The sequence below is a fragment of the Lolium perenne genome, chromosome 4 (assembly GCF_019359855.2).
Source record: "Lolium perenne isolate Kyuss_39 chromosome 4, Kyuss_2.0, whole genome shotgun sequence".
Lineage (NCBI taxonomy): Eukaryota > Viridiplantae > Streptophyta > Magnoliopsida > Poales > Poaceae > Lolium > Lolium perenne.
Genome location: NC_067247.2, coordinates 104,020,722 through 104,045,983, shown reverse-complemented (window position 1 = coordinate 104,045,983; position 25,262 = coordinate 104,020,722). Strand labels below are relative to the sequence as shown.

The window sequence follows — 25,262 nt, the reverse complement described above, 5'->3', positions numbered from 1 at the left end:
AATATCATTGGGAGACTGCGGACAGTAGCGTCCTTCAAAGCTAAATAGCGTCTCATTTTGTGTCCGACGTCACCGGCAGAGACTCTGAGTCTCTACCGGGGACACCGGACACAAAAACAGCGTCCGGATGCGTGTATGCAGCCCCTAGCCTCCACATGTCATTCTTTTTTTTCACTCTCTTACCTACTTTTCCCACATGGGATGGTCTCCTCTATTAAAATGCAGCATCCGGACGATGTTTGAGGAACACGGTTGGGAAGAGTCTCCTTTTGTAAATATTTTTTTGTCTCTTGATGCTGTCCCCAAATACGTTCCAAATCACCATGCCGAACGCTTTTTGAGAAATATGACTGGAGATGCTCTTAATCCAAAGAGCAACGAGCTCCAAATCAACACATCAATTGTGCGTGGACACCAGATGATTAATAGATCGGTGGTTGTTTTCGGAAAGAAAAAAAAGCAACAAGGTCGATCAAATCAACACATCAATTGTGCGTGGACACCAGATGTGGTATTTTAGTCTACTTCTAGTATACATCACCCATATATTGTGGGGGCGTAGAATATCATTATTGCCCGATTTAGGCGACATAACCACAATCGCAAGAAATGGTTTTATACTCCTATTATTGTCGTTTCAACGCCTCAGGTGAGCAAGCATTACAGTGACTGGCGTTGGCCTATTATCTATAAAAGGCGAAAGCTCTCATATGCTTCTTTGGGCATCACTTCCTAGTTTATTGGAGGAGACTAGCTAGTCGTTGTAATCTTCGGTAAGGAGCGATTTGAGGTAACTTATTTTCTTTGGTATATCTGTTAGGCTAGGCCACCTCTTTTAGTAATTCCTCTGTATGCTAAGCTATACATTCAGTCTGGTCTTGTTCTCTTGTTCTATATATGCATTTGTTAGATTTTTCTGGGAGAGGTCATACGTTGCTTTTTCCTATAAGGCGCCGCAGTGAATATAAAATAGTGGAACTGAATATCTCATCTTCATAAAAGAAGTATATATAGAAAGAAAGAAAAAAAATGACGCGGAAGAAAGTTTCCTTCTAGAATCAGATGGAGATCTGATCATTTGGTGCAGTTGTAGCTTGGAAACATGGATGACTCGGCCCTATTCATGCAATGGGCCATGGAGACGCTGGAGCACGAGCAGCCGGCGGGCGTCGTTAACGGCGACCCCGGCGAGGTTGCATTCCCCTCGCTTCAGGCCCTCCGAGACGTCTCGCACGCAACTCTCGTCTTCGACGAGCTGATCATGGACATGGAGGCCCACGCGGCAAACAGCGGGAGCTCCGGCGAAACCACCGATGGTAGTGGTGGCGGCAATTTTTCGTCCACAGCGCCCACGCATCACGACGTTTCAACCTCGTTCAGGTGCGCTCCGAACCATGGCAACAACAGTGGCCCCACCAGCATGGCCGTGATGAGCTGGAACTTCAGCGCCGCCTCCGCGCAGCCCGGCGGCGACGGCACGCTGGAGGACGCTACCGCCGTTGGCAAACCTTACGAGCGTGCCATGCCGGACATGGCGCACGTATCGCAGCCGACGAGGAGGCCCTCCGTGAAGAGCAACGCCGGCGGCGCGGGAACCGCATCGGCTCCGTTCGTGGTGGACCACATCATGGCTGAGCGGAAGCGCCGCGAGAAGATCAACCAGCGCTTCATCGAGCTCTCCACTGTCATCCCCGGCCTCAAGAAGGTAACCCTCCAATTAAATCCCGTGGTCCCATACTCATCGAGCTCCTCGGAAATGCGGGCAAATAAATCTCATCAGTGCTGTTGATTCAGATGGACAAGGCGACGATTCTTTCTGACGCGACCCGGCACGTGAAGCAGCTGCAAGAGAAGATCAAAGCCCTCGAGGCCACCGGTGGTGGCAGCAACGGCAGGAGCGTCGTCGAGACGGTGGTGCTCGTCAAGAAGCCATGCTACGCCGCCGTAGGGGACGAGAACGGCTCCCTCTCGTCGGCGTCGTCTGGGGCGCCGGCGGTGAGGGACCCGCTGCCAGAGATCGAGGTACGCTTCTCGGAGAACGGCGTGATGGTGAGGATCGTCTGCGACGACGCCAAGGGGGTCGTCGTGAAGGTGCTGTCCGAGGCGGAGGAGGGGCTCCACCTCAGCATCACCCACGCCAATGTCATGGCGTTCACGGCCTGCACTGTCATCATAACCATCACGGCTAAGGCAAGTTTTCGGTTTTCCTTGATTCTGCATTTTGGGCATTTGGTAAAAACTCACTCCCTTCAACACAATTCTTGTCGTGATTTTACATTTTAGTTCAAAAATCACGACAGGAATTATGGAATGGATGGAGTACTACCTTAAAGATCGGGCTTTTGAAAATACATGTTGAGTCTATGTAACCTTGCTAATCAAGGGCTGGGCTAGGGCATATGGCACGATTTCGTCCCTCCGGTTCCCTCGCCCCCCTTAGGCATCTTCAACGATCCAACGTAAACGGATGCGGAACAATCGTTTGCAACCGCACGGTTCAAAAATTTCGCTTGCATCAAGTCCCAGCGGCCCAACGCATGGTGACCGGACTATCCGCGGAGACACAAATAGGGCTCAAATATGCGTCTCGGATGCGTCTCGGTGGACGCTGCACGGTCACGTCGCGTGACCACTAGCTTCTCCCACGGGCCCACCTAGTAGCGACCTAGATCGATGCATCTTCTCAAGCACGCCGATACTGGCGATGAGGCATCGCTTCCGCAGTCTGCGCCACGTTAGTGGTGATGCCTCTCCCGCCGAGCAGCCGCCGCCCACCTCTGCCAATAAAATTAATGCCGTGCCAAGCGTGTTGCGCCCCTCGGCTTCCTCCGGTGTATATAAAGAGGGGCGTGCGCTCGGCTGCCTCGGCATCTTCTCCACACAAACCCAAGCCACCACACAACCTCCACCGTAGCTCTGCCCCCCACAAATCCGCAAGGAAATCCATGATTGGTCCAGTTGGCTGACGAGGCGGTCGAGGCCGCGGGCGCGGTCGCCGCTGTAGGGGCCACCGTCCCGGAGCAGCATCACCCCACCACTCGCCGTCGTCTACGTTGTCGTTGTCTTCGCAGGAGGCGAGCTCCTTCAAGTTAATCCTTCGCATCGACGAGGACCCCCTCGCCATCAAACAGCTACCAGGCAAGTTCGCCGAGTTTGTCGACGGCGCCGAGCCGGCCAAGTTGTAGCTGCGGGAGGCCAGATGTGGCTTCTGCCGGTTGCCTGTCGAGGTCTTGTTCGACAGGCAGAGCAAGATATACCTGCGCACCAGGTGGGACAAGTTCGCCCGCGCCCACCACCTCGAAGCCGGCTACCTACTGACCTTCCTCTACGAAGGCGACGGCGAGATGATCGTCAAGGTGTTCGACAAGACATCCAGCCGCAGGCACTACCACATGAACGAGTCCGACGAGGACACGACAAGTATTGTTAGAGTGTTCTTTGTTTGCAGCGAAGATGGCCACCGGCCAATTAAAGCCACTAGTGTAGGTTTATGTATGTTCTTCCTGCGCATCTAGAACATAAGAGCATCTCCAGTCGTTGGGAGACGACGGACAAGAAATAGAGAAAAATGTTTTCTAGTCCCGTCCCCCAAAGCTAAACTGCGCTTCATTTTGTGTCCGACGTCTCCCGTAGAGTCTCTAGTATAGAGTCTCTACCGGAACGCCTAACACAAAAACGGCGTCCGGATGCATGCATGCAGCCCCTAGTCCTCACATGTCATTCTCTTTTCCCACACTTTTTTCTCACCTATTTTTTCCACATGGGGTGGTCTCCTCTATTAAAATGCATGCATCTGAACGCTGTTTGAGGGACATGGCTGAGAAGAGCATGTTTTTTGTAGTCTCTTTTTGTCCGGCATTGTCTCCAAACGTGCCTCAAATCGTCGTGTCGGACGTTTTTTTGAGGTACGCGGCCGGAGAGTGCTCTAAGACACACAGAACCCATCTAAATTTTCTAGTTTGAACGACTAGGTGTCTGAGAGTATTTGTTCTTCACAGCGAAAACATGAAACCCGTGAGACCAACGCTAGTTAGGTTTCTTATTTTACAATTTTGAAATTATGTTTCAAAATATGTAGTAGTTTGTGTAATTTTTCTATCCGTGGTTATATTATGCGTCCGGCGGCTGAAACATCCTAGACGCAAACGAAAGCGCATTAAAAAAATAACCATTTTTTTATCCGCGAACAAACTCAAACAAACACCACTTTAGACTGATTTGCATCACCCATTGAAGTGCGCTAAATCTAAAATCAGCTACATGTTGGACCCGTACATGTTGGACCCGAACCACATGCATGTCAGCCGTAGGCGGTGGTACTTTTTAATGCTGGAACATCTTATAGTGGGCTGTCCTTTAAAACCAAGCTACTGCATGGCTACCAGTTATCAGTTAGATCATAACGTCAGAGTTGTACTGTATAATACAAGTATATGATGGCCCTTATTTTATTCTATACGAAATGCATAAATTATGATATCCTACGTTATTTGCAGACATGGTGCACATAGGAGAGCCTAGCACTATCATTTAAGCACACTGCAATGCTCAGCCTCCCACCAATTCGCTACACTTATATGTTTACTTGTAGCATATTAGAGTATCTCCAGCCGCATCTTCTTCGAAGCATTCCTCAAACAGTGGCGGATCCAGTGTTTGAGGGATGTGTTTTCTTCGTACCGTGTTTGGGGGACGTCGCTCCCCAACCGCGTGTCTCAAAACGCACCCCAAATAAATAAAAGTGCACGAAAATAAAGGTTTTCATTCAAATTTTATCATATATTACAAGTTCAAATGAAAACGGCTAGATTTTATCTAACCCTAGCCTACTGACCACCTGGCGGTGCGTTCGACGGCCCCGTCCCGTAGTCGCCTCCCCTCCGCCGTAGCTCCTGCTGCGCGCGCCGCCTCTCCATGTGTAGGGCGGACGCCAGACGCAGCTGCTCCAGCAGCGCATCATCGCATGCCCTCCCATGCTGCGCCGCCTGGAGGGAGAGCTCGACGCCGTGGCGAATCTGCGCGTCTTCGCGGGCATGGGCATCGTCCTGGAGCTTCTTCTCTGACTCGAAGGACTCGACGAGCGGTCATTGCTGATCCGCCGCCTCGTCCGGGTGCGGCCCGTCGTCGTCCTCCTCCTCCTCCTTCGCCTCCTCCTCCTCCTCCAGCTGCGCCTCCATTTGCGCCGCCAACGCGTCGCCCCCCCCCCCGCCTCCAACGCATCCACCCGCGCCCCCCCAGGCCGCCTCCGTTGCCGCCAGCACTGACTCCCGCTGCTGACGCTCCTTCCCGCCGCATGCCGCTGCTGACGCTCCACTGCCTCCCGCTGCGGCTGCTCGATAGCCTCCCGCCGTTAATGGTACTGGAGATCCCGCTCCATGTTCAGGCGATGCCGCTCTGCACGCCACTGCTCGGCCATCTCCTCCATCCGGCGCCGCCGCGCCTCTTCCGCCGTGGTAACGTCAAATGCCGCTATGGTGTCCGCCAGCGCCGCCTCCTCCCATGCCTCGTTCTCCACAGCTTCCGGGTCGATGTCGAACTACGGTGCTTCAGGTGGTGGAGGTGGTGGTGGAGACGGTGGTGGAGGGAACTGGCCAGCGCCGAGGCGGTTCATCATTGCGCAATGGTGTTTATGTGACGAGGAATGTGCTTGCGGAGGAGAAAGAGGTGGCGGCGGCTATGGTGACTGCCATTGAGCCGGGGAGCTTTTATAGACGTCGCCGTCGCTAGAAGAGGCGGGAAGATAGCGCGGGAAGAGGTCAGAAGCAGTGGGAAGAAAGCGCGGGAACGCGCGGTGGCGTGCGAACGCAGGCAACGCGTGGAGGCTGCGAGCGCCGACGAGACGTCTCGCTGCCCCTCCGTCGCCATTAAGGCAAAGTTGCGACACTTCGTTCGTGTGTCACTGCGCGCCAATAACTTCCGTCGCGAGGTAGGCGGCGATTAGATTTAAACTTGAATGTGCTACTGACGCGTCGAGCCCGCGTCTCCTCGCCTCGCTTTTCGTTGTGTCCGGCGTGCCTGGAGCGTCCCCTGGAGATGCCCACACTGAAATCTACAGAAACTACTTCAGCACTTGCGTTGTTACTACAATACTAACAAGGTAAACATGATATGAACACACCATAAGTTAACACGTAATGTGCAACACAAAAGTGAGGATTAGATAGCCTCAAAGAGCTACAGAAAATTAACAGCAAGATCAGCAAAATTGCAAAATGATAATAAGAAACACAAGTGATATTTCTTCAAATCTGAAACGTGTTTTGCAATCTAAATACCTCGCCAAAAACATATTTGTACAAAGTTTCAAGAAAGGGGCTTGCATTCTTATTCTTAATGACTACAAATAATCCATATTCACCCATAACACACATCCAATGTGATTCCTCTAACCTTTATGTATGGTTTATTAACGGACGGGCTGAAGTACTTCATGTAGATCTCAGTGTAGCTAAATTCATAGATGATTCTTGTAGGTCATAAAAATCAGCCAAGGAACACACCTTTAATAAACATACATGTGATGAAAACCCAAGAAGTCCTTCCTCTCGGTAGTTGAAGTGATTTTCTCAGGGGTCTTTTATGGTACCCCCAACTTAATATAAACCGTTTATTTTTGTTGATCCAACGGGTTGTATTAACTCATACTACTGTCTAAACCGTATGTGGTATGAATGATACTACCGCCTTGAACCGAAATATAGTCATGCATGCAGGATCAGACTCAGAAGGGTATACACCAGAATCAAACAAATCCCGTTAAAAGTAGGATTCCTTGTATTGTAGTATATTTTGCAACTACTTTCGTTGAACTGAAATCATGCAACAATTGCATGCATGCATCACCGCCGGCCGGCGCCTAGTTATTTTCCCTTCACGGTGGTGGTATAAACTGATGAGATCTTGCCATCTTGACTTGCTAGAAACCCTAGAACTAATGAATTTACATAATACGAGTGCATCACCATTGTTTTAGAAGAATGGCCAAGCCCAAGCTAGTTCTATTAGCCATGAGCTTTTCCGTCGTCCCACGTGGCCGGCCGGCAGCCATGCGCACATGAATTCCATCGATGTGGTTTTGATGTTGTGGACTTGTAGTCATAATCGGTAGGGAGAGAGACATTTAGAAGGTAATCATCCGAGAAGAACATAGTAATAAAAAATTGAGATCTTGTTGCCAAGATTTTAGGCTAAATGAATGGAATATTTGGTGGATATAGTGTTTCAATAAATGATTTCCTACTTAAAAAGTCCACGTTGCCCCTATAAATCAACGGCTAGATTTTAATTCATACCTCTCACCTCTGGTGAGTAGTAAAAGGTACCGTAAAAGTAGCCTTTTCTCAAGGCTATGACCATGATCCTATTGGCATGACAAGGAGGTGCCGCTACCTCTAAAAAAATGTAAAGCATGAACCTGGCATACAAAAATTCTTTGGATATCCAAAGCTGGAACCCCCTACCCCCCGCCCCCCCACACAGACACATACAGACACAGACACACACATAGGTATTGGTTCCTTTCTCACCAGTCATCATACTCACACATAAGCAAGCATGGAACCTATCTATTTTAGAACCCAACATAAAAACAACACATTATTAGTCAAGTGATGATATCCTTTCTTCAGAGTAACTTGATTCATCGTGCCACCAGAATCAAAGCTTTAACTTAATTGCGTTGGAAGTTCAAATCTGGTTACCTGCACATGGAGTAGAGGTGGTGAATTTGCCGTCGCCACTCGCCGACTCAGATCCACTCGTTAATGGCCTGCTCTAGCTGAGGGTAGCCAGCCTGACCTGCGAGCCATTTCCATACATCTGAATTAGTCCTGCATTTGGATTTCAACTAGATTTCACTTCCTAATTTGTATGTGTACTATAAAGGAATTATATGGGTACAAATTTTGTCATCACAGGCAAGGAAATTCTACTCTTGTTCACAAAATCAAGTAGTTTTCCTTAGTGAGGACTCAAGATGCGGTGGTTTTCCCCTACCCACACCCTCTTCCTCGTCCAAGCTGATAGAATTATGAAACCACTATCCTTCAGAGAGACACCCATCAAACATACGAGCTGCAGTCCACTACTGATTACTACACACACCTGATGTATTTCACCATCACCATCTAAAAATGCTCCTTTAATTGGTCACATGGTACATCATCACATATAAACTGCTATAGAGCTCATATGTGAAAAGCACACATCATTCTTGTTAAATTATGAGCAAATAATAGGGCATCACATCATGTGAATATTTGGAATAACTCATGTAGAAAAGAAACTATTTAAAATATGTAGCATATGTCGTACACCTCATAGGCAAAAGAATTATGTACTCTGACCGGAAACTATTTGAAGGCATGTTTACTTATAGAGAAAAAGCATCATTCTCATAATTGAAGTAAAAGGTTTTGCAGACAAAAGAAACCACTAACCACTGAAATGCATTATCATAAGACCATTTTAATTAATCATGGATGAAAAAATTACTTGAGGAACTACGTCAGCTATTCAGTAAAAGAGTAACCTAAATACATAAATACTTTTTTAAGCGAGTCTCTCTTATTTTCCATTGGCTAGTTTTTGTGTACACGCTTTGTGATTCGTGAATTGTAAAACTAAGGATTATGTTATCTGGGTAATAAAAGAGGGCTGCGTGCATCGATTGATGCAGAGGCCGGGGTCAGCCCCCATTTCGAAAAAAAAAATACTTTTAATATATCTCCAATACCTAGTACAGAGAGACTATCGAATGGGAAAACATATCCCACAGAGATGTCACATCGAACACCAACAGAGCCTCCGAAGTAGTCAATATAGACAACTTCACGCTACAAGCAAAAATAACCAACTATGAAGGAATCTCCAAGAGAAATCTTCTCTTTCTGATACACAGAATGGAGAATTGCATATACCTGTGCAAATTAACCTCCGTTGCTTGCACATGGCTTATAAATTTATATAATAGTACATACAGCTGCAGGAGATCCAATGTGCAGCAGCATAGAGTAGACAAACATGAGAATTAAAGGAACGTCAAGTACTTCAAGTAGGAACAAGAAATCCTACCTACACAAAAAGCAGGTTGTGTGAACAAAAGTGAATGCTAGTGGCTAGAATATAGAGACATGGCTACATAGTTTCCTGAAACTCAATAACATGGCAGTCAAACTTATATGCTCAGCTTATTTCTTAGGCGTCAAGATATTTTGTATGGCGAGGAAAAAACCACATGATTTTGATTGTTGGATAATCTAATTACATAGGTAATTACACTAAGAAATAAAAGTAGTTTCAGTTAGCCAGGGAAGCCATGAAAAAGGATATGCAGCTGCTAAATAATAAGACCCACACATGCATCCAGTTTACCAAGATAAAGCTTCCGAGAAACTTGCAACTGCGGTATTGATTTAACCTCTGAGCAAGCTGCACACAAAGAAAAGAGGTTGTCATTAACAAATCCATGCATGTAAGCCCCTTCTCTCAGCCAAATACAGGTCCAGATCAAGACCAGTGTATCTTCAACGGGACATAGATGAGAGACACCATTAGTTGATTTCAAGGTATGACTAAAATGTACTGAGAAGTCTGGAGCAATTCTTCATAGTTAAATGAAGGCAATATGAAAAATATGATCGGCTTGGCACAAATTGGAATAAATATTTGAGAAGCAAACTATGAGTTGGGAAAATGGAATCTACATACTTACGGACAATTCTTGCACCCTACTTTGGTCTGCCATACAAATCTCACTTAAACTTACTGGTAAGAAAATCTCTGAGATATCAACATACGAACATCAAAAATGTAAATAGCCATTAGGGGCGAAACACTGAATATACTAATCAATAGCCTTCTAGATTCCTATTAATGTGGAAAATACTCTATCAAATAAAATATGAACAACAATACAGAGGTAGCGACCACACCAAAGCCAGAGGAGGTTGACGAGGGATCACCTCGGTAATGCCTACATATTGTAGACTAGGGTTTCGGGAGAGAGCGACGATGGAGATTCCGGGGACGAGATTAGGCACACGACGTACCCAGCTTCGGGTCCCCTCGGTGGAGGATCCCTACGTGCTGCTAGCAATCCAGTATATGAGCATATGTATGTTTACAGGGTGCCGCCGTAGCGGAGCTATGTTGTCTATATTCTGTCTATCTGTTGTCCTCTCTATTTCGGGTGCCCTGGCTAGCTTTATATATGCAACCAGCCTAGGGTTTTACAAGAGTCCTAGTCGACTACTTCTTCGGGTTGCCTTGTTGGGCCTTCTCCATATTTGGTCTTCTCCATCTTGGGCCGAGCCGGGTATACTAATAATGGGTACCCGAAGGGTATGCCCATGTCAGTAGCCCCCGAGTTTATAGGGAAGTCGAAGACTTGCGTAGAAACTCCAAGCATAACCATCTCCGAAGTCGAAGAAAATACAAGGCGAGGTTCATGTCGTAGATCATGTGTAGCGTAGATGATGTCGACGATTCTTGAAATTATCGGGTGCGCGGCAGCGCTCCCGATGGGAGTAGCCCCCGAGTCTATGGGCAAGTGCTTGCACTTGGGCATAGACTCAAGTTGTACTACTCAATGAAGAACTTAACTATATTTCTGGAAGACTTGATGAAATTCATGTGCTCCCGATGGGAGTAGGCTCCACTCGAGTCGTAGAATCGAGTTGAGTCTACAAACCTTAATTGCCGTATATGCTGTCGAAGTTATCTTTCTATCGGGTGCGCGACCAGCGCTCCCGATGGGAGTAGCCCCCGAGGCTACAGCCAAGTGTTTGCACTTGGGTGTAAGCTCAACTTGCTTGTAATTGACTCCACAATTTTTCCTCTTTCTTATCGGGAGGGTGAACAATACTCTCGATAAGAGTAGCCCCCGAGCCTATGAGCAGGTACTTGCACCTAGGCATAGGCTCAAGTTGTACTACTCGATAAATAACTTGGTGCAGACCCTCTTTTTATCGACTCCAGGCCGTTGCTATTTTTATTTGACATCCATATCTATATTGTATAGGGATAATGGTAATTGGGGCTAGTTCATCTGACGGATCAGGTACTAGTTAACTGCTCTAGTGGCAATCCGCAAAAACCTACTTCAAGATCACGTCCCTGGACATGATCTCGGGATACTGGTGTTAACTCGACAGGTGCCGCTTAAGGTCTTACCATTCTATCGAGTCCCAGTCATATTTTATCGGGTACCTAACGCGTCCGTTAGGATTTTTCTTCGTATCTGTTGATACGGATAAAAGTAGCAGAGCGCAGTCTTTGGCGATGCCACGCCACACAGAACGGATCTGGGGTCTTACCTTCGCAGAGTTTTGCGGCATTCAGAAATTGTTCGCAACTTTGGCGTTCTGAGAATATTTTGTCAAGTGCCTTGTTCGGCTGATGCAATGACCCATTTTGCGGGTTTTTCTATTTTTCTCTCGGGCTTGATGAGACAGCCGAATATATTGGTTATTCTATATTGTCGGGTACATCACCGATGCTCTTGCTCGGAACAATATGACGAGTCAATGGACCCGAAGATTTGTCCACCCCTTTTTTTTTTTTTTTTTGTTCCTCCTTGATGAAAATTTCGTCAAGTTCCTCCTTCAGGAAAATTTCTTCGGGTCCTCTTTGAGGACAATTCTTCGGGTCCTCCCTGAGAAAAAAATTTCGGGTCCTCCCTGAAGATAATTCTTCGAGACCACCTTGAGGATAATTCTTCGGGACCTCCTTGAAGGTAATTTTTCGGGACCTCCTTGAAGATAATTCTTCGGGACCTCCTTGAAGATAATTCTTCGGCACCTCCTTGAGGATAATTCTTTGGCACCTCCTTGAAGATAATTCTTCGGCACCTCCTTGAAGATAATTCTTCGGCACCTCCTTGATAATTCTTCGGCACCTCCTTGAGGATAATTCTTCGGCACCTCCTTAAGGATAATTCTTCGGCACCTCCTTGAAGATAATTCTTCGGGTCCTCCTTGAATAAAATTTCGTCGGGTTCTCTTTTGAAGAAAATTTTGTCGGGTTCTCTCACGATTTTATCGGGTTCCTCCCTGAAGAAGATTTCGCCGGGTGCTATTTTGATTTCGTCGGGTTCCTCCCTGAAGAAGATTTTTTCGGGTCCTGTTCTCTCTTGAAAACAATTTCGTCGGGTTCTCTCTTATATACTTTGAAATTTGCTATCTCCTGCACAAATAAACAAACTTTTTCTATCTTTTCATTGACTCTCTTTTTCGCTTACAGTGTCAGATGCTCGGATTCGATGATATGTAAAGTGAATATATGCCGCGCAGCCCCCGAGCATCGGGTGCGGCAAAAGTAAACGATAATCAACTTTGTACAAAATAAAAGAACACTTAGCTTTTTGGACACGACGAAGTCGATGCATGATGAAGTCTTCGAGTGTAGATAAGAAGTCTAGCCAAAGTAAAAACCACCAAATAGCGAAAGTGGATACCGCGAAATTGTTGATGAAGAAATAACCGAGCCCCCGAGCATAACTGGGGTGATGTCATGATTGTTGCTGAGACGCCGTGTCACAGTTGTTACTCGAGGCGAAGTCATGATCGAGCCCCTGAGTATTTAGCCATGATGTCGAAAGAAGTTGACGGAGTCGCGGCGTCATATAAGGTGAAGCCATTTAGGATGAAGCCATTGTCAATAATATAATATGAGTCCATGAAGATGAATCCAAGATGAAGTATTTGAGATGAATCCATATTGAAGATTACGCCATTAAATATAGAGCATATATTGATGATAAATCCGTCGATATCATAGAAGATGAATCCATTGGCCCGAAGAATCCAGTAATAATCGTAGAAGACGAATCCAATTGACTCGAAGAATCCAATAATAACCATAGAAGATGAATCCGCTGATATCATAGAAGATGTATCCATTGAATCGAAAAATCCAATAATAACCATAGAAGATGAATCCGCTGATATCATAGAAGATGAATCCATTGACTCGAAGAAAATAGTTTCAGTAATAAGCATAGAAGATGAGTCCATTGATATCATAGAGGATGAATCCATTGATCCGAAGAAAATAATTCCAGTAATAACCATAGAAGATGAATCCATTGACCCGGAAACGCATCGGGTAATATTGTATAATGAACCAATAATAACCCAAAGAAAACTTTTGAAAGAGGAACACTTAGCTTTATTATCAGGTGCGGCGAAGCCGACGTGAAAGCAGGTCGTGTGGCGGACGCGGTCGATGAAGTTGCGTGGCGTCTGACCGGAAGTAGTTGATGAAGAGGACGGGCGAGCACCCGAATATACCGGGTCCGCGATGTCGGGTCCATGGCCGGTGAACCCCCGAGTAAGATGAGTGCGCCATGGCGGGCACGGTCGACCGAGCAGAGCAGTCGAAGCTTTGTTTCAATCTGCAGGTATATTGTGGCGCAAAAAACTACGAGCAAATAATAGTACGAGCCGAAGAATATTTGACGAAATAAATTTTCAAAGAGTAGTTAACTGAAAATATAGCACCTGATTATTGTTGTATTGGATGTTTATCGCCGATGAACTTGATGGCTTGATCCATGTAAGGGAGTAGCAATCAATGAAGAAGCCGCAGCCGATGTGCAGCTTCGTGACAGGCGAATACCCGAGTGTGTTGAGTCCGCAATGCCGAGTCTTCACGTGACGTAATAGTATAGCAGTAACAAAGCGTATATTTGTGATGCTGCTTCGTAGAAAATTCGTGCGCTCATCCAGTCTTGTATATTGTGGCCATGAGACATGATAGAAAAGTGGAGGCTGGCCCAGATTGGAAATAACCATGATAGAAAAGTGCTGCGACGCTGATTCAAACCAACTATGACCAGAAATAGAAAAGTGGAAGCAAACCCGGACATCTTCACGGATCCCATCGAATCTGCCTTTGCTTTATTGCCTGCTCAAGCATCTGCCGTGTTTGGACAAGACTTTTTGTTGCTTCCTCGTGCGTGCGTGCCGTAAAAATCCGATCTAGCTTAGATCCTGGCGCTGCAATACGGTGGATCGCACACATGCCGACGATTTTGCCCTGTAGATCGGGATCTCGCGAAATTTTCTGGCCGTGTAGCTTGATCGTTGAATTTGAACTGACAGCAGTAGAAGATAAAGCCGGACGCGGTGTGCGCGCCGTTGATGAAGAATGATCTCGCCCGAATGACAAAATCCAGTCGTCGCAAATCCCCACGGTCGGCGCCAATTAACGAGGGATCACCTCGGTAATGCCTACATATTGTAGACTAGGGTTTCGGGAGAGAGCGACGATGGAGATTCCGGGGACGAGATTAGGCACACGACGTACCCAGCTTCGGGTCCCATCGGTGGAGGATCCCTACATGCTGCTAGCAATCCAGTATATGAGCATATGTATGTTTACAGGGTGCCGCCGTAGCGGAGCTATGTTGTCTATATTCTGTCTATCTGTTGTCCTCTCTATTTCGGGTGCCCTGGCTAGCTTTATATATGCAACCAGCCTAGGGTTTTACAAGAGTCCTAGTTGACTACTTCTTGTTGAATATATAAGCAAATATCCATATGAAATAATCCGAACAAGTAATTGATAATTCATGACTATGTAAACAAATAAACTAAACGTGCAGTCTAGTAAGATAGATGAACAGATCACATCTAAAGTAGAAAAACCGATCGCATCTACCGCATATACTAGAAGAAGAAACTCTAACAGAAACTGAAAGAGAAACGACAAGATCACATACTTCACAGCAGCGTCGTTGTCACCCATGTTGAGGTTGTCGAAGAAGTCGCTGAGGTCCGGGAAGAAGTTGTCGGTGTGGAGGAACATCTAAAGTAGAAAAACCTGATTGCCCCTCACCCGTACAGGTTCACGAGAGGCAGGGTTCCGGAGGCCTACTGTCCCGGCAGTCGGTGCACGCCGACGGACGGGATGAGGAAGACGAAGGCGGCGGCGCAATGAACTGGAAACAGGTAGTCGCATATATGTCGCATATAGGCTAGGGTTCTCGTCCGCGCTTATATAGTGTGGTTCGGGAAGGTCGTGGGGCGCAGCCCACGTCCGAGTCGACACAGCCACGATCCAGAAAAACCGGAAGGCAAAACGGCTGAGTAACGCGTCCGTTAATGACTCAAAATTGATTACACAATTAATTTCCCAAACAGCAAAAAGATAAGCTCGGCTCGGCGAGATTCCCGCAACCCGCGGCGCGTCGTGACGTGTCGTGACGAGGCGTGGCGTGGCGAGGCGGGCGGCGGAGGAGGAGGAGTGCGCGAGGGCTCTCTCTCTTCTCACTCACTTACTAGGACTAGAACAACCCACCTTATATACCACTCCAACTCTCTCCCAACTAGCAATGTGGGACTAAACTTTAGCCCCCACTAGTGCTGCCACTGATTATTGGAATGGGCCATGTGAGTTTCAGAATTTGATAATGGACCATGGGCCAAAGGCCAAATGCTCACAAATTCCAGCAATCCCCCACAAACTCTCATTGGCACATCTCATCAATAAGTTTCCAGAACATTGTTTCATATACCGGTATGTCGTGGAGACTGTTAAGTTGAACTTCCACTTAAAGCTTCATATTACACTAGATTGCAACTTGGATAGTGGACTATGCCTTGAACTACAAGTTTTCTGCGCACTAGCTTCATACAAAGCCTAGACCAATACTAGGCTGCCGCGAGGCTTCCTCGCGGTTTGGAGCTTATACGTCATACTCCAGGGCCTTTCATGAGTTTACTAGAGAGCACCCAACTCTCATAGATTGCGACGTTTAACAATCAGACTCATATAGGTGTGTTCTTCAAAAGATGTTCTGCAGGACAACATCTCTGCTAAAATAAGCCACTTAGAACACATTAAGATAATTATCAACCTGCCATGCAGATTAGGAGAGTATTGCATCTTACGGAGTGGTAAAATTGCTATAGGAATATATACTCTCCTCCCAGCTGACCAACAGCTTGTCTCCCAGTTCTAATTCACGGGATCTCCGATCACATAGAGTGGGTTACCACCGTGGGCAGCTCATAGTGCGGGTCTCATACCCATCTCCCTCGATGCATTTTCTATCACATTTCGTGATAGTCCCTTTGTGAAGGGGTCTGCAGTTTCTAGACGTATGGATATAATCCAACGCTATAACTCCGGAGTTTCTCATTTTCCTGACAGTTTTCAATCTCCTCTTCACATGCCTTGATGACTTCATATTATCCTTAGAACTGTTTACTTTGACGATCACAGTTTGATTATCACAGTTCATAGGAATAGCGGGTATTGGTTTCTCAACCACAGGTAAGTCCATCAAGAGCTCACGAAGCCACTCGCTTCAACAAAGTGCTGTGTCTAATGCGGTGAGTTCTGCTTCCATAGTTGACCTCGTAATGATGGTCTCGCTTGCAAGACTTCCAGGAAACAGCGCCACCTCCAAGTGTAAACAAATAACCACTTGTGGCCTTAGTCTCATCAGCATCAGATATCCAATTTGCATCACTATAACCCTCAAGTACCCTTGGATACCCAGTATAGTGAATGCCATAACTCGCAGTGCCTTTCAGATAGCGCAAAACTCTCTCAAGAGCATGCCAATGAACATCTCCAGGTCTAAACACAAAACGGCTGAGTTTACTTACACCAAAGGAGATGTCAGGCCTCGTTGCGCTGGCTAAATACATAAGCGAGCCAATGATCTGCGAATATCGCAATTGATCTCTAGCAATTCTTTTATTCTTACGAATTATCACACTAGGATCATAGGGCGTTGGAGAAGATTTGCAGTCGCTATACCCGAAGCGACTCAGATCTTTTCCACATAGTGGACCGAAGCAATGTAATCCCACCATCGTCATCCTTCAGCAGCTTGATGTTTAAAATCACATCAGCTACTCCCAAGTCCTTCATCTCAAAACAGCGAGATAGGAACTCCTTGACCTCCTTAATTACAGTAAGGCTGGTCCCAAATATCAATATGTCATCGACATAGAGACAGAGAATAACTCCCTCGCCCCCACCATGGCGATAGTATACACACTTGTCAGCTTCGTTTACAACAAAGCCTTCAGCGGTTAAAGTTCTTTCAAACTCCTCATGCCACTGCTTAGGCGCTTGCTTAAGCCCATACAAAGACTTCAGTAATTTACACACCTTTCCTTCTTGACCATCTACTACAAATCCATCAAATTTGCTCCATATAAATTTCCTCTTCAAGCTCTCCATTTAGGAAAGCAGTCTTAACATCCATTTGATGAACGAGAAGACCATGTGAGGCATCCAAGGATAGTAGCACTCGAATGGTGGTCAATCTGGCAACAGGTGAGTATGTATCAAACAAATCTTCACCTTCTTTCTGGGTATAACCCTTGGCCACAAGACGTGCCTTGTACTTTTCAATAGTACCATCAGGCCTAAGCTTTTTCTTGAACACCCACTTGCATCCTACAGGTTTGCACCCATAAGGACGATCAGTAACCTCCCAAGTTCCATTAGCTAAGATGGAATCCATCTCGCTACGGACAGCTTCCTTCCAGTAGTCAGCATCCTGAGATGCATAGGCTTCTGAAATAGAAGTGGGAGTATCATCCACGAGGTACACAATGAAATCATGACCAAAGGACTTTGCAGTCCTCTGTCTCTTGCTCCTTTTGGGAGCTTCATTGTCATCCTCCACAGGATTATCAAAGTGTTCTATAGCCATGGTAGGTTCAGGAAATAGTTCCTGAGTAGATGAACTGGGCATCTCCTGAATTGATGAGCTAGACGTTTCCTTCATAGGAAAGATATCCTCAAAGAAAGTCGCATCATTCGACTCCATAATTGTACCAACATGCATGTCGGATACCTCAGATTTTACTATCAAAAATCTGTAGCCAATGCTATGAAATGCATATCCCAGAAGAACACAATCCACGGTTTTTGGTCCAAGCTTGCGCTTCTTGGGTATCGGCACATTTACTTTCGCCATACAACCCCAAGTTCGTAGGTAAGAGAGTTTCAACCTTTTCCTTTCCCATTCCTCAAACGGGGTAATGGTTTTGTTCTTTGTGGGGACACGGTTTAGGACATGACATGCAGTCAATATCGCCTCCCCCCACCATGCCTTGGATAGACCCGATGTATCTAACATGGCGTTAACCAAATCAGTTAGAGTACGGTTCTTTCTTTCGGCCACCCCATTTGACTGAGGTGAGTAGGGAGGCATCCTCTCATGGATAATACCATGTTCCGCACAAAAAGAATCAAACTCGTTGGAAAAATACTCTCCACCACGATCAGACCTTAGCCGCTTGATCTTTCGATCAAGTTGGTTTTCTGCTTCAGCTTTAAAGATTTTGAAGTAATTAAGAGCTTCATCTTTAGATTTCAGGAGGTACACATAACAATATCGAGTAGAGTCATCAATTAAAGTCATGAAGTATCTTTTCCCTCCTTTTGTCAATTCGCCATTCATTTCACAAAGATCCGAATGTATGAGTTCCAGCGGTGCCAAGTCTCTTGCCTCCGCAGTCTTGTGAGACTTACGTGGTTGCTTTGCTTGCACACATACTTGGCACTTGGATTTCTTGACAATAGCAAATTTCGGAATTATATTCATATTTGCTAGCCGCGTCATGCACCCAAAATTAATATGACAAAGTCGTGAATGCCAAATATCGGACGCACTATCATTGCAAACATGATTAATAATTTGAGTACATATGTCTGACAGAGATAAGCGGAACAATCCTCCGCACACATAACCCTTTCCAACAAATTGTCCACACTTGGAAATTACAACTTTATTGGACTCAAAGACCAACTTAAAACCATCTCGACATAAAAGCGATCCGCTAACGAGATTCTTATTAATGGAGGGAACGTGCTGCACATTCTTCAGCTGGATGGTCTTTCCCGAAGTAAACTTCAGATCCACCGTACCAACACCACGAACAGAAGCACGTGAGCCGTTTCCCATCAGCACGGAGGAAGTCCTTGCAACCTGATAAGAAGAAAACATAGACACATCAGAACATACATGTGTATTGGCTCCGGTGTCTATCCACCAATCAGGAGAATTACATACTGAAAGGACAGTAGGAGAAATACCGTACCCAACGTCCTTCATCTCAGTATCAACGCCAATAACAACATTTGCGGACTTGCCGCTATTCCCATGCCGATCATGGCGTTCTGGGCAATCAGGAGCCCAGTGTCCAGGAGCGCCACAAACATGGCAGTTCCCTTTCTTCTTATAAGGAGTTTTCCTCTTGAAGTTGGTTGAGTTTGAGGCTTTGTTCTTCTCGTCAAACTTGCCTTTTCCATTGTTCTTATTCTTGGACTTGTGGGATTGGAAGTTTTTCTTCTGTACCACATTGGCACTAGAACCTCCCTCAAAACTACGAGCGCGTGTGTCCTTTGCTCTTGCCTTCTCTTCCACATGAAGCGAGCCAATGAGATCCGAAATGGAAAATCTTGTCTCTTATGTTTCAGAGAAGTAGCAAAGTTCCTCCATGAAGGAGGAAGCTTGGCAATAATGCCACCGGCCACAAATTTGTCCGGTAAGGTACACTTAAACTGCTCGAGTTCTTTGGCAAGGGACTGAATCTCATGAGCCTGCTCAACCACGGAGCGCTCATCAGTCATCCTGTAGTCATAGTATTGCTCCATGACATACAATTCAGTGCCAGCGTCCGAGACCCCAAACTTGGCCTCGAGCGCATCCCACGCATCTTTGCCATGGTCGAAAGCCATGTACGGGTCAACAATGTTGTCCCCAAGAATGCTGAACAAGGCCGCCTTAAACATGGCGTCGACCTTCTCAAACTTTTCCTGCTCCTCTGCAGAGAGAGGCCCCTCAGGTCTTGCATCTGTGGCGCTAAAACAGCCTAGGTTTGTAAACCATAGAACTGCCTTTGTGCGCCACCTCTTGTAATGCATACCATCAAAGAGGGGAGGTCGAGTAGCGGCAGCAACGCTGCTTGAATTGATTTGCCTATAATCAGGTTTTTGGATTGTTGAATATATAAGCAAATATCCATATGAAATAATCCGAACAAGTAATTGATAATTCATGACTATGTAAACAAATAAACTAAACGTGCAGTCTAGTAAGATAGATGAACAGATCACATCTAAAGTAGAAAAACCGATCGCATCTACCGCATATACTAGAAGAAGAAACTCTAACAGAAACTGAAAGAGAAACGACAAGATCACATACTTCACAGCAGCGTCGTTGTCACCCATGTTGAGGTTGTCGAAGAAGTCGCTGAGGTCCGGGAAGAAGTTGTCGGTGTGGAGGAACTCGTCGTCCGATGACGACGTCGTGATGCCAGTAGTCGCGCCTGAGCGCTCCCCAAAAACCTGATTGCCCCTCACCCGTACAGGTTCACGAGAGGCAGGGTTCCGGAGGCCTACTGTCCCGGCAGTCGGTGCACGCCGACGGACGGGATGAGGAAGACGAAGGCGGCGACGCAATGAACTGGAAACAGGTAGTCGCATATATGTCGCATATAGGCTAGGGTTCTCGTCCGCGCTTATATAGTGTGGTTCGGGAAGGTCGTGGGGCGCAACCCACGTCCGAGTCGACACAGCCACGATCCAGAAAAACCGGAAGGCAAAACGGCTGAGTAACGCGTCCGTTAATGACTCAAAATTGATTACACAATTAATTTCCCAAACAGCAAAAAGATAAGCTCGGCTCGGCGAGATTCCCGCAACCCGCGGCGCGTCGTGACGAGGCGTGGCGTGGCGTGGCGTGGCGTGGCGAGGCGGGCGGCGGAGGAGGAGGAGTGCGCGAGGGCTCTCTCTCTCTTCTCACTCACTTACTAGGACTAGAACAGCCCACCTTATATACCACTCCAACTCTCTCCCAACTAGCAATGTGGGACTAAACTTTAGCCCCCACTAGTGCTGCCACTGATTATTGGAATGGGCCATGTGAGTTTCAGAATTTGATAATGGGCCATGGGCCAAAGGCCAAATGCTCACAAATTCCAGCAATTCTTCGGGTTGCTTTGTTGGGCCTTCTCCATATTTGGTCTTCTCCATCTTGGACCGAGCCGGGTATACTAATAATGGGTACCCGAAGGGTATGCCCATGTCAGAGGTCACCAGGGAGGTCACCGCTCTTCTTTAGCCAATGCAGCACACTGAGTCACATGGAACCTGGAAACACAGAACTTGGTCCTCTTCTTCAAAATTACACCTGAACGTAAGCACATCAGTAAACATCTAAAAGAATGCCTCTGTTTTAGAAAATCCAATTTCCCCTAAACAAAAACTGCAAGGCTGCTCCTTTCTCCATTCGTGGAGTGTGAGGGGGATTATGGAGATGACTTCATACCTATGGCTTGCCAAATCCAACGCCAGCAAGTTCTGGTCAGATCCCCAACTTGATGTTACATGGGATTCATCACAGCCTGATCTGTCGATCCCTACAACATAGGCATCAATTTTTCAAGTAAATTTGCAGAGAACAAGAAAGAGCATGGTGCAGGCCATGTGGAGAAACTGGACACGTGAGAGAGCTCAGTAGGGAAGTGGCGCCGCCGCCCTTGTCATTCCTCATCTCCTCGTCCCGCACTTTCCCCTTCCGCTAGACAGCAGTACAGCACCAACGCCAGCCCGCGAGCCTGGCCGCCGCCGTGCTCCGGGTGGATCTTGGGGAAGACGAGGAGATGCCCTCTCTGCGCAGCCCCGTTCCCGCGTCGTCCTCCACCACTGCGTGAGAAGACACTAGTAGAAAAAGGGGTCTTTCGTCCAACCCTTTAGTACCGGTTTTCTAACGAACCGGTACTAAAGGGTGCATTACTACCGGTTGCACTGCACAGACCTTTAATACCGGTTCGTGACAGGAACCGGTACTAAAGGTACCCTTTAGTACCGGTTCGTGTCACGAATCGGTACTAAAGGTTTTTCCTGCTCCCCACGCACCTACACACACACACACACACACCCCCACCCCCCCCCCCCCCCCCGTGGATCGCCTTTTTTTGCTTTGTAAAATACAAATGAAAATGATAGAAAATTCAAAAAAATAAAATGTTTTTAGATTCTTGTATGTTATGCAACCTAGTATTAGGGAAAATTAACAAATTTGAATTTTCAATTTTTTTGCAAAAAAGTTTTGAAAAATGGTAAAACCGCAAGAACTTTTGCGTACGACGTCGAAAAAAAACGTATAATATATCAAAATCATCGTGGGAAAAAGTTACGTCCGAATTCACCCGGGTTTACCCGGTTAGCCAAATTTTAGATTCTCAAAATTCCAAATGAAAATATGAAAGCAGGAATATTTTAGGTTTTTTCCAAAAATTAATAATTATAAGATTTTTTGAATCCCAGAATATTACTATTACTTTTATCAAATTATAAGATTTTCAAATTTTCAGGTTTAAAGTTTGGCAAAAAAATATTAAAAATTTAAAAAATAAATAAAAATAATACAAATTAAAAAGTTAATTTTATTTATTTATTCAACATTATTATTACATCATTATTTTTGTTTATTAAAAAAATTATTTGCAATACAAATAATAAAGAAGTGTCACATTGACCAACATGTTAATATGATTGGTATGATACTACTATCAACAACATGCGCACGAAGCACTTGGAAGTGGGACGGAAAGGAACCCGGAAGTTAAGCGTGCTAGTGTTGGAGTAGTGTGAGGATGGGTGACCGACCGAGAAGTTTGACCAAGGGTAAGTAATTGACTAGAGATTAAGTGTAGTTAGAGACTAACGGAAATAATAGAAATTGTGAAAAAAAAGGGAGTGAAAAATAATTAGAAAAAAATGGATAAAAAATTAAACGAAATAGCCTTTTTGTGAAAAAAAAAAATCTCCAGCCCCGCGGGCACCTTTAGTACCGGTTCGTAAGGAACCGGTACTAAAGGGCCTTTAGTGCCGGATCTTTAGTACCGGTTCCAAAACCGGTACTAAAAGCCCTTTCGAACCGGTATAAAAGGGGGGTTTCTCTACTAGTGAGAGGACGTGCCAATGAGGTGGGTCGTGGCTTTCGTGCTCAACAAATAGAAAAGGGCCCCCTTCTCGCGCCGCCACTGTGAAAACCGTAGAAGATCTGGAGCTGGCTGCCGTCTGATAGCCCTCCGCCACGTGCTAGATCTCAGCCGGATCCACTCCTCCCCTCCTCCGTCGGATCCTTCCCTGCACCGCCTACTCCTTTCCTCACCGCCACCGCGACCGCCTGCAACTTTTCTCCGCGCGCCGCCACAGAAAAGAGTGATGAGATGAGGGAAGGAGAGGATAGTTTTCGTGGGAGAGGATGGGATTGGAGGTGAGCACAGAAGGAGGAGAGGCCTCGCCGACCGCCGGCCTGTAGCGAGCGCGTCGCCCTCCGCCACGCACGTAAGAGTCGCGAGAGGGATGACAAATGAGGACACGAAAAGACGATTTTGCCCCTGATCTATATACACAGGTAGTCACGTATAGCCAGTCGCTGACCTTCGGGCCCCGCGGAAGGCAGGCCCGCATGTCAGTGGCTAGGCGGGTACGGAATGGACGGTGAAAAGGAGACTCTTGCGAACGGACGGACGGGACCATGTGAGCAGTTTCCAATTCACCATCCGACGGCCAGGATCGCAGGATCCAATAAAAAAAATTATGTGGTTCCTGTAAAAAAAAGACAATTTTTGATGTTGTAACACGACAAAATGTTGTACACATTTTTTTGTATTTTTTGTACAAATCACATAAAATGTTGTATTTTTAATTATTTTGTATAATAGGAGCATATGTTTCTATGAGTCAAAACGCCACCTCCGTTTGCCTTGTAACTCTGAAATTTTACTGGAACCCATTACCAATTCGTGCCTTTTCCACTGTCGATTCATGCCCTTAGATCTGTGACCTAGATGGGACATCTATGTAACGTCCTAAAATTCCAGATGTTACATCTAGATCACAAATATTAATTATAGCATGAATCAACGGTTTAATATTCGTCTGTATTTTTTTTGAATAGTAGGCAAAGTCCCCTGAATTTATTAAGATGCATGTATAATTAATCAACATGCTTTGAGTCTTTGAGGTCAACTGCTTGATCCTTCTTTTCAGGTGGAGGAGGGCTTTACCGTGACAGCGGAAGACATCATAGGAAGGCTCAACTCTGTGTTGCAATAGGACAGCAGCGGCACATACGTATGAGAGTACCACTTTTTGTGATGATTGTAATTGAAGAAGTCTACCGCTTGGATTTGGAACTAGTATTACAATTACTCATTGTCGATCACTAGCTGCACGTAATAATACGAAACATATCGGTACGGTGAAGCCGCGTGCATGCATGCACGCTTGGCCGCTTGCACAGTTGCACCAAATATTCGTTTCGGACGTTGGTCTTCAAATTGATTGAGAAAAGTTCAGCAGAATCTGCATCGTCATAATTGAGCTAATTAGAGAAAGAGTACTTACGATTTGTGGGTTCAAAAAGCTAGCTAGTCAGTGAAGGCTGTAGGTTTTGGGGAGAAGATGCGACCTAGCAATGTGCATTGAGCGAACTGATGAAATTCATGCTTTTCTTCCTTAGATAAACAAAAATCTCTAGCTAGCGCGACTCCTGCCATATGAACTTTCCACACGACGTGAATTAGTTGTTAGGGCATCTCCAGCAGCGCGACACATTTCGGACGGCCAAACGGACGGGACGCATCCATTTGCGTCGGTCCAAATGGTCGAAATCGTCCGGGCGTCCGTTTCCGTCGGGGGTGGCTCCAGCGGCACGACGCATATTTTTTTTCCATTCAATGTGAAGCCGTAATTTACAATAATACAAAACATAAAAAAGCCATAAAGGCGTGGTAAAAGTAGGTGATGCCTACTGCTCGTCGTCGCTGACGAGGTCAATCAACTCCGGCGTCGGTCATGGAAGCTCGTACGCCGGCGGTGGAGGAGGTGCCGCCGCATGCGCAGGCTGTGGCCAGGGATCCCACGCCGGAGCAGCAGGCGGAGCGCGGTCGTTGGAACGCGTCGGCGTGACCGGAGGAGTCGTCGGCCTCCCTTGCGCGAGCGCGGACTCGCGGAGCTGGATTGCGAGCCCGTCCCACAAAGCGAGCTCGTTGAGCTCGTCCTGCTCGTTGTTGGCCAGTGCCATGGCAATGGCCTCGTCCTCGGAAATGTCCGGCGGCTGGGTCTCCGGATCCCACGCCGGCCCGCTATCGTCGTGGTCGTAGTCTGCCATGTCCATGTCCTCGTCCGCGTCCTCGTCCTCGTCGTCGTCCGCGTCCTCCTGGTTGTTCTCTTCTTCTTCTGCAGCGATCTCGCGGTCGAAGTACTCCACG

General features: G+C 46.5%; 1 protein-coding gene across 2 annotated transcripts; it reads left to right on the top strand.

Moving 5' to 3' along the window:
• The first annotated feature begins 668 nt into the window (after window positions 1-668).
• LOC139829800 (transcription factor NAI1-like) lies at window positions 669-24,329 on the top strand. 2 transcript variants are annotated; one of them, XM_051323159.2, is made up of 4 exons: window positions 669-790; window positions 1,088-1,705; window positions 1,795-2,190; window positions 24,040-24,329. In XM_051323159.2, exons 2-4 carry the CDS (start codon window positions 1,103-1,105, stop codon window positions 24,103-24,105), a joined length of 1,065 nt encoding a protein of 354 aa, XP_051179119.1. In that variant the 5' UTR covers window positions 669-790; window positions 1,088-1,102; the 3' UTR covers window positions 24,106-24,329. The 2 variants fall into 2 exon arrangements, with proteins under 2 accessions (XP_051179119.1, XP_051179118.1); XM_051323158.2 differs by lacking the exon at window positions 669-790 and having other exon boundaries at window positions 886-1,705.
• The last annotated feature ends 933 nt before the right edge of the window (window positions 24,330-25,262 follow it).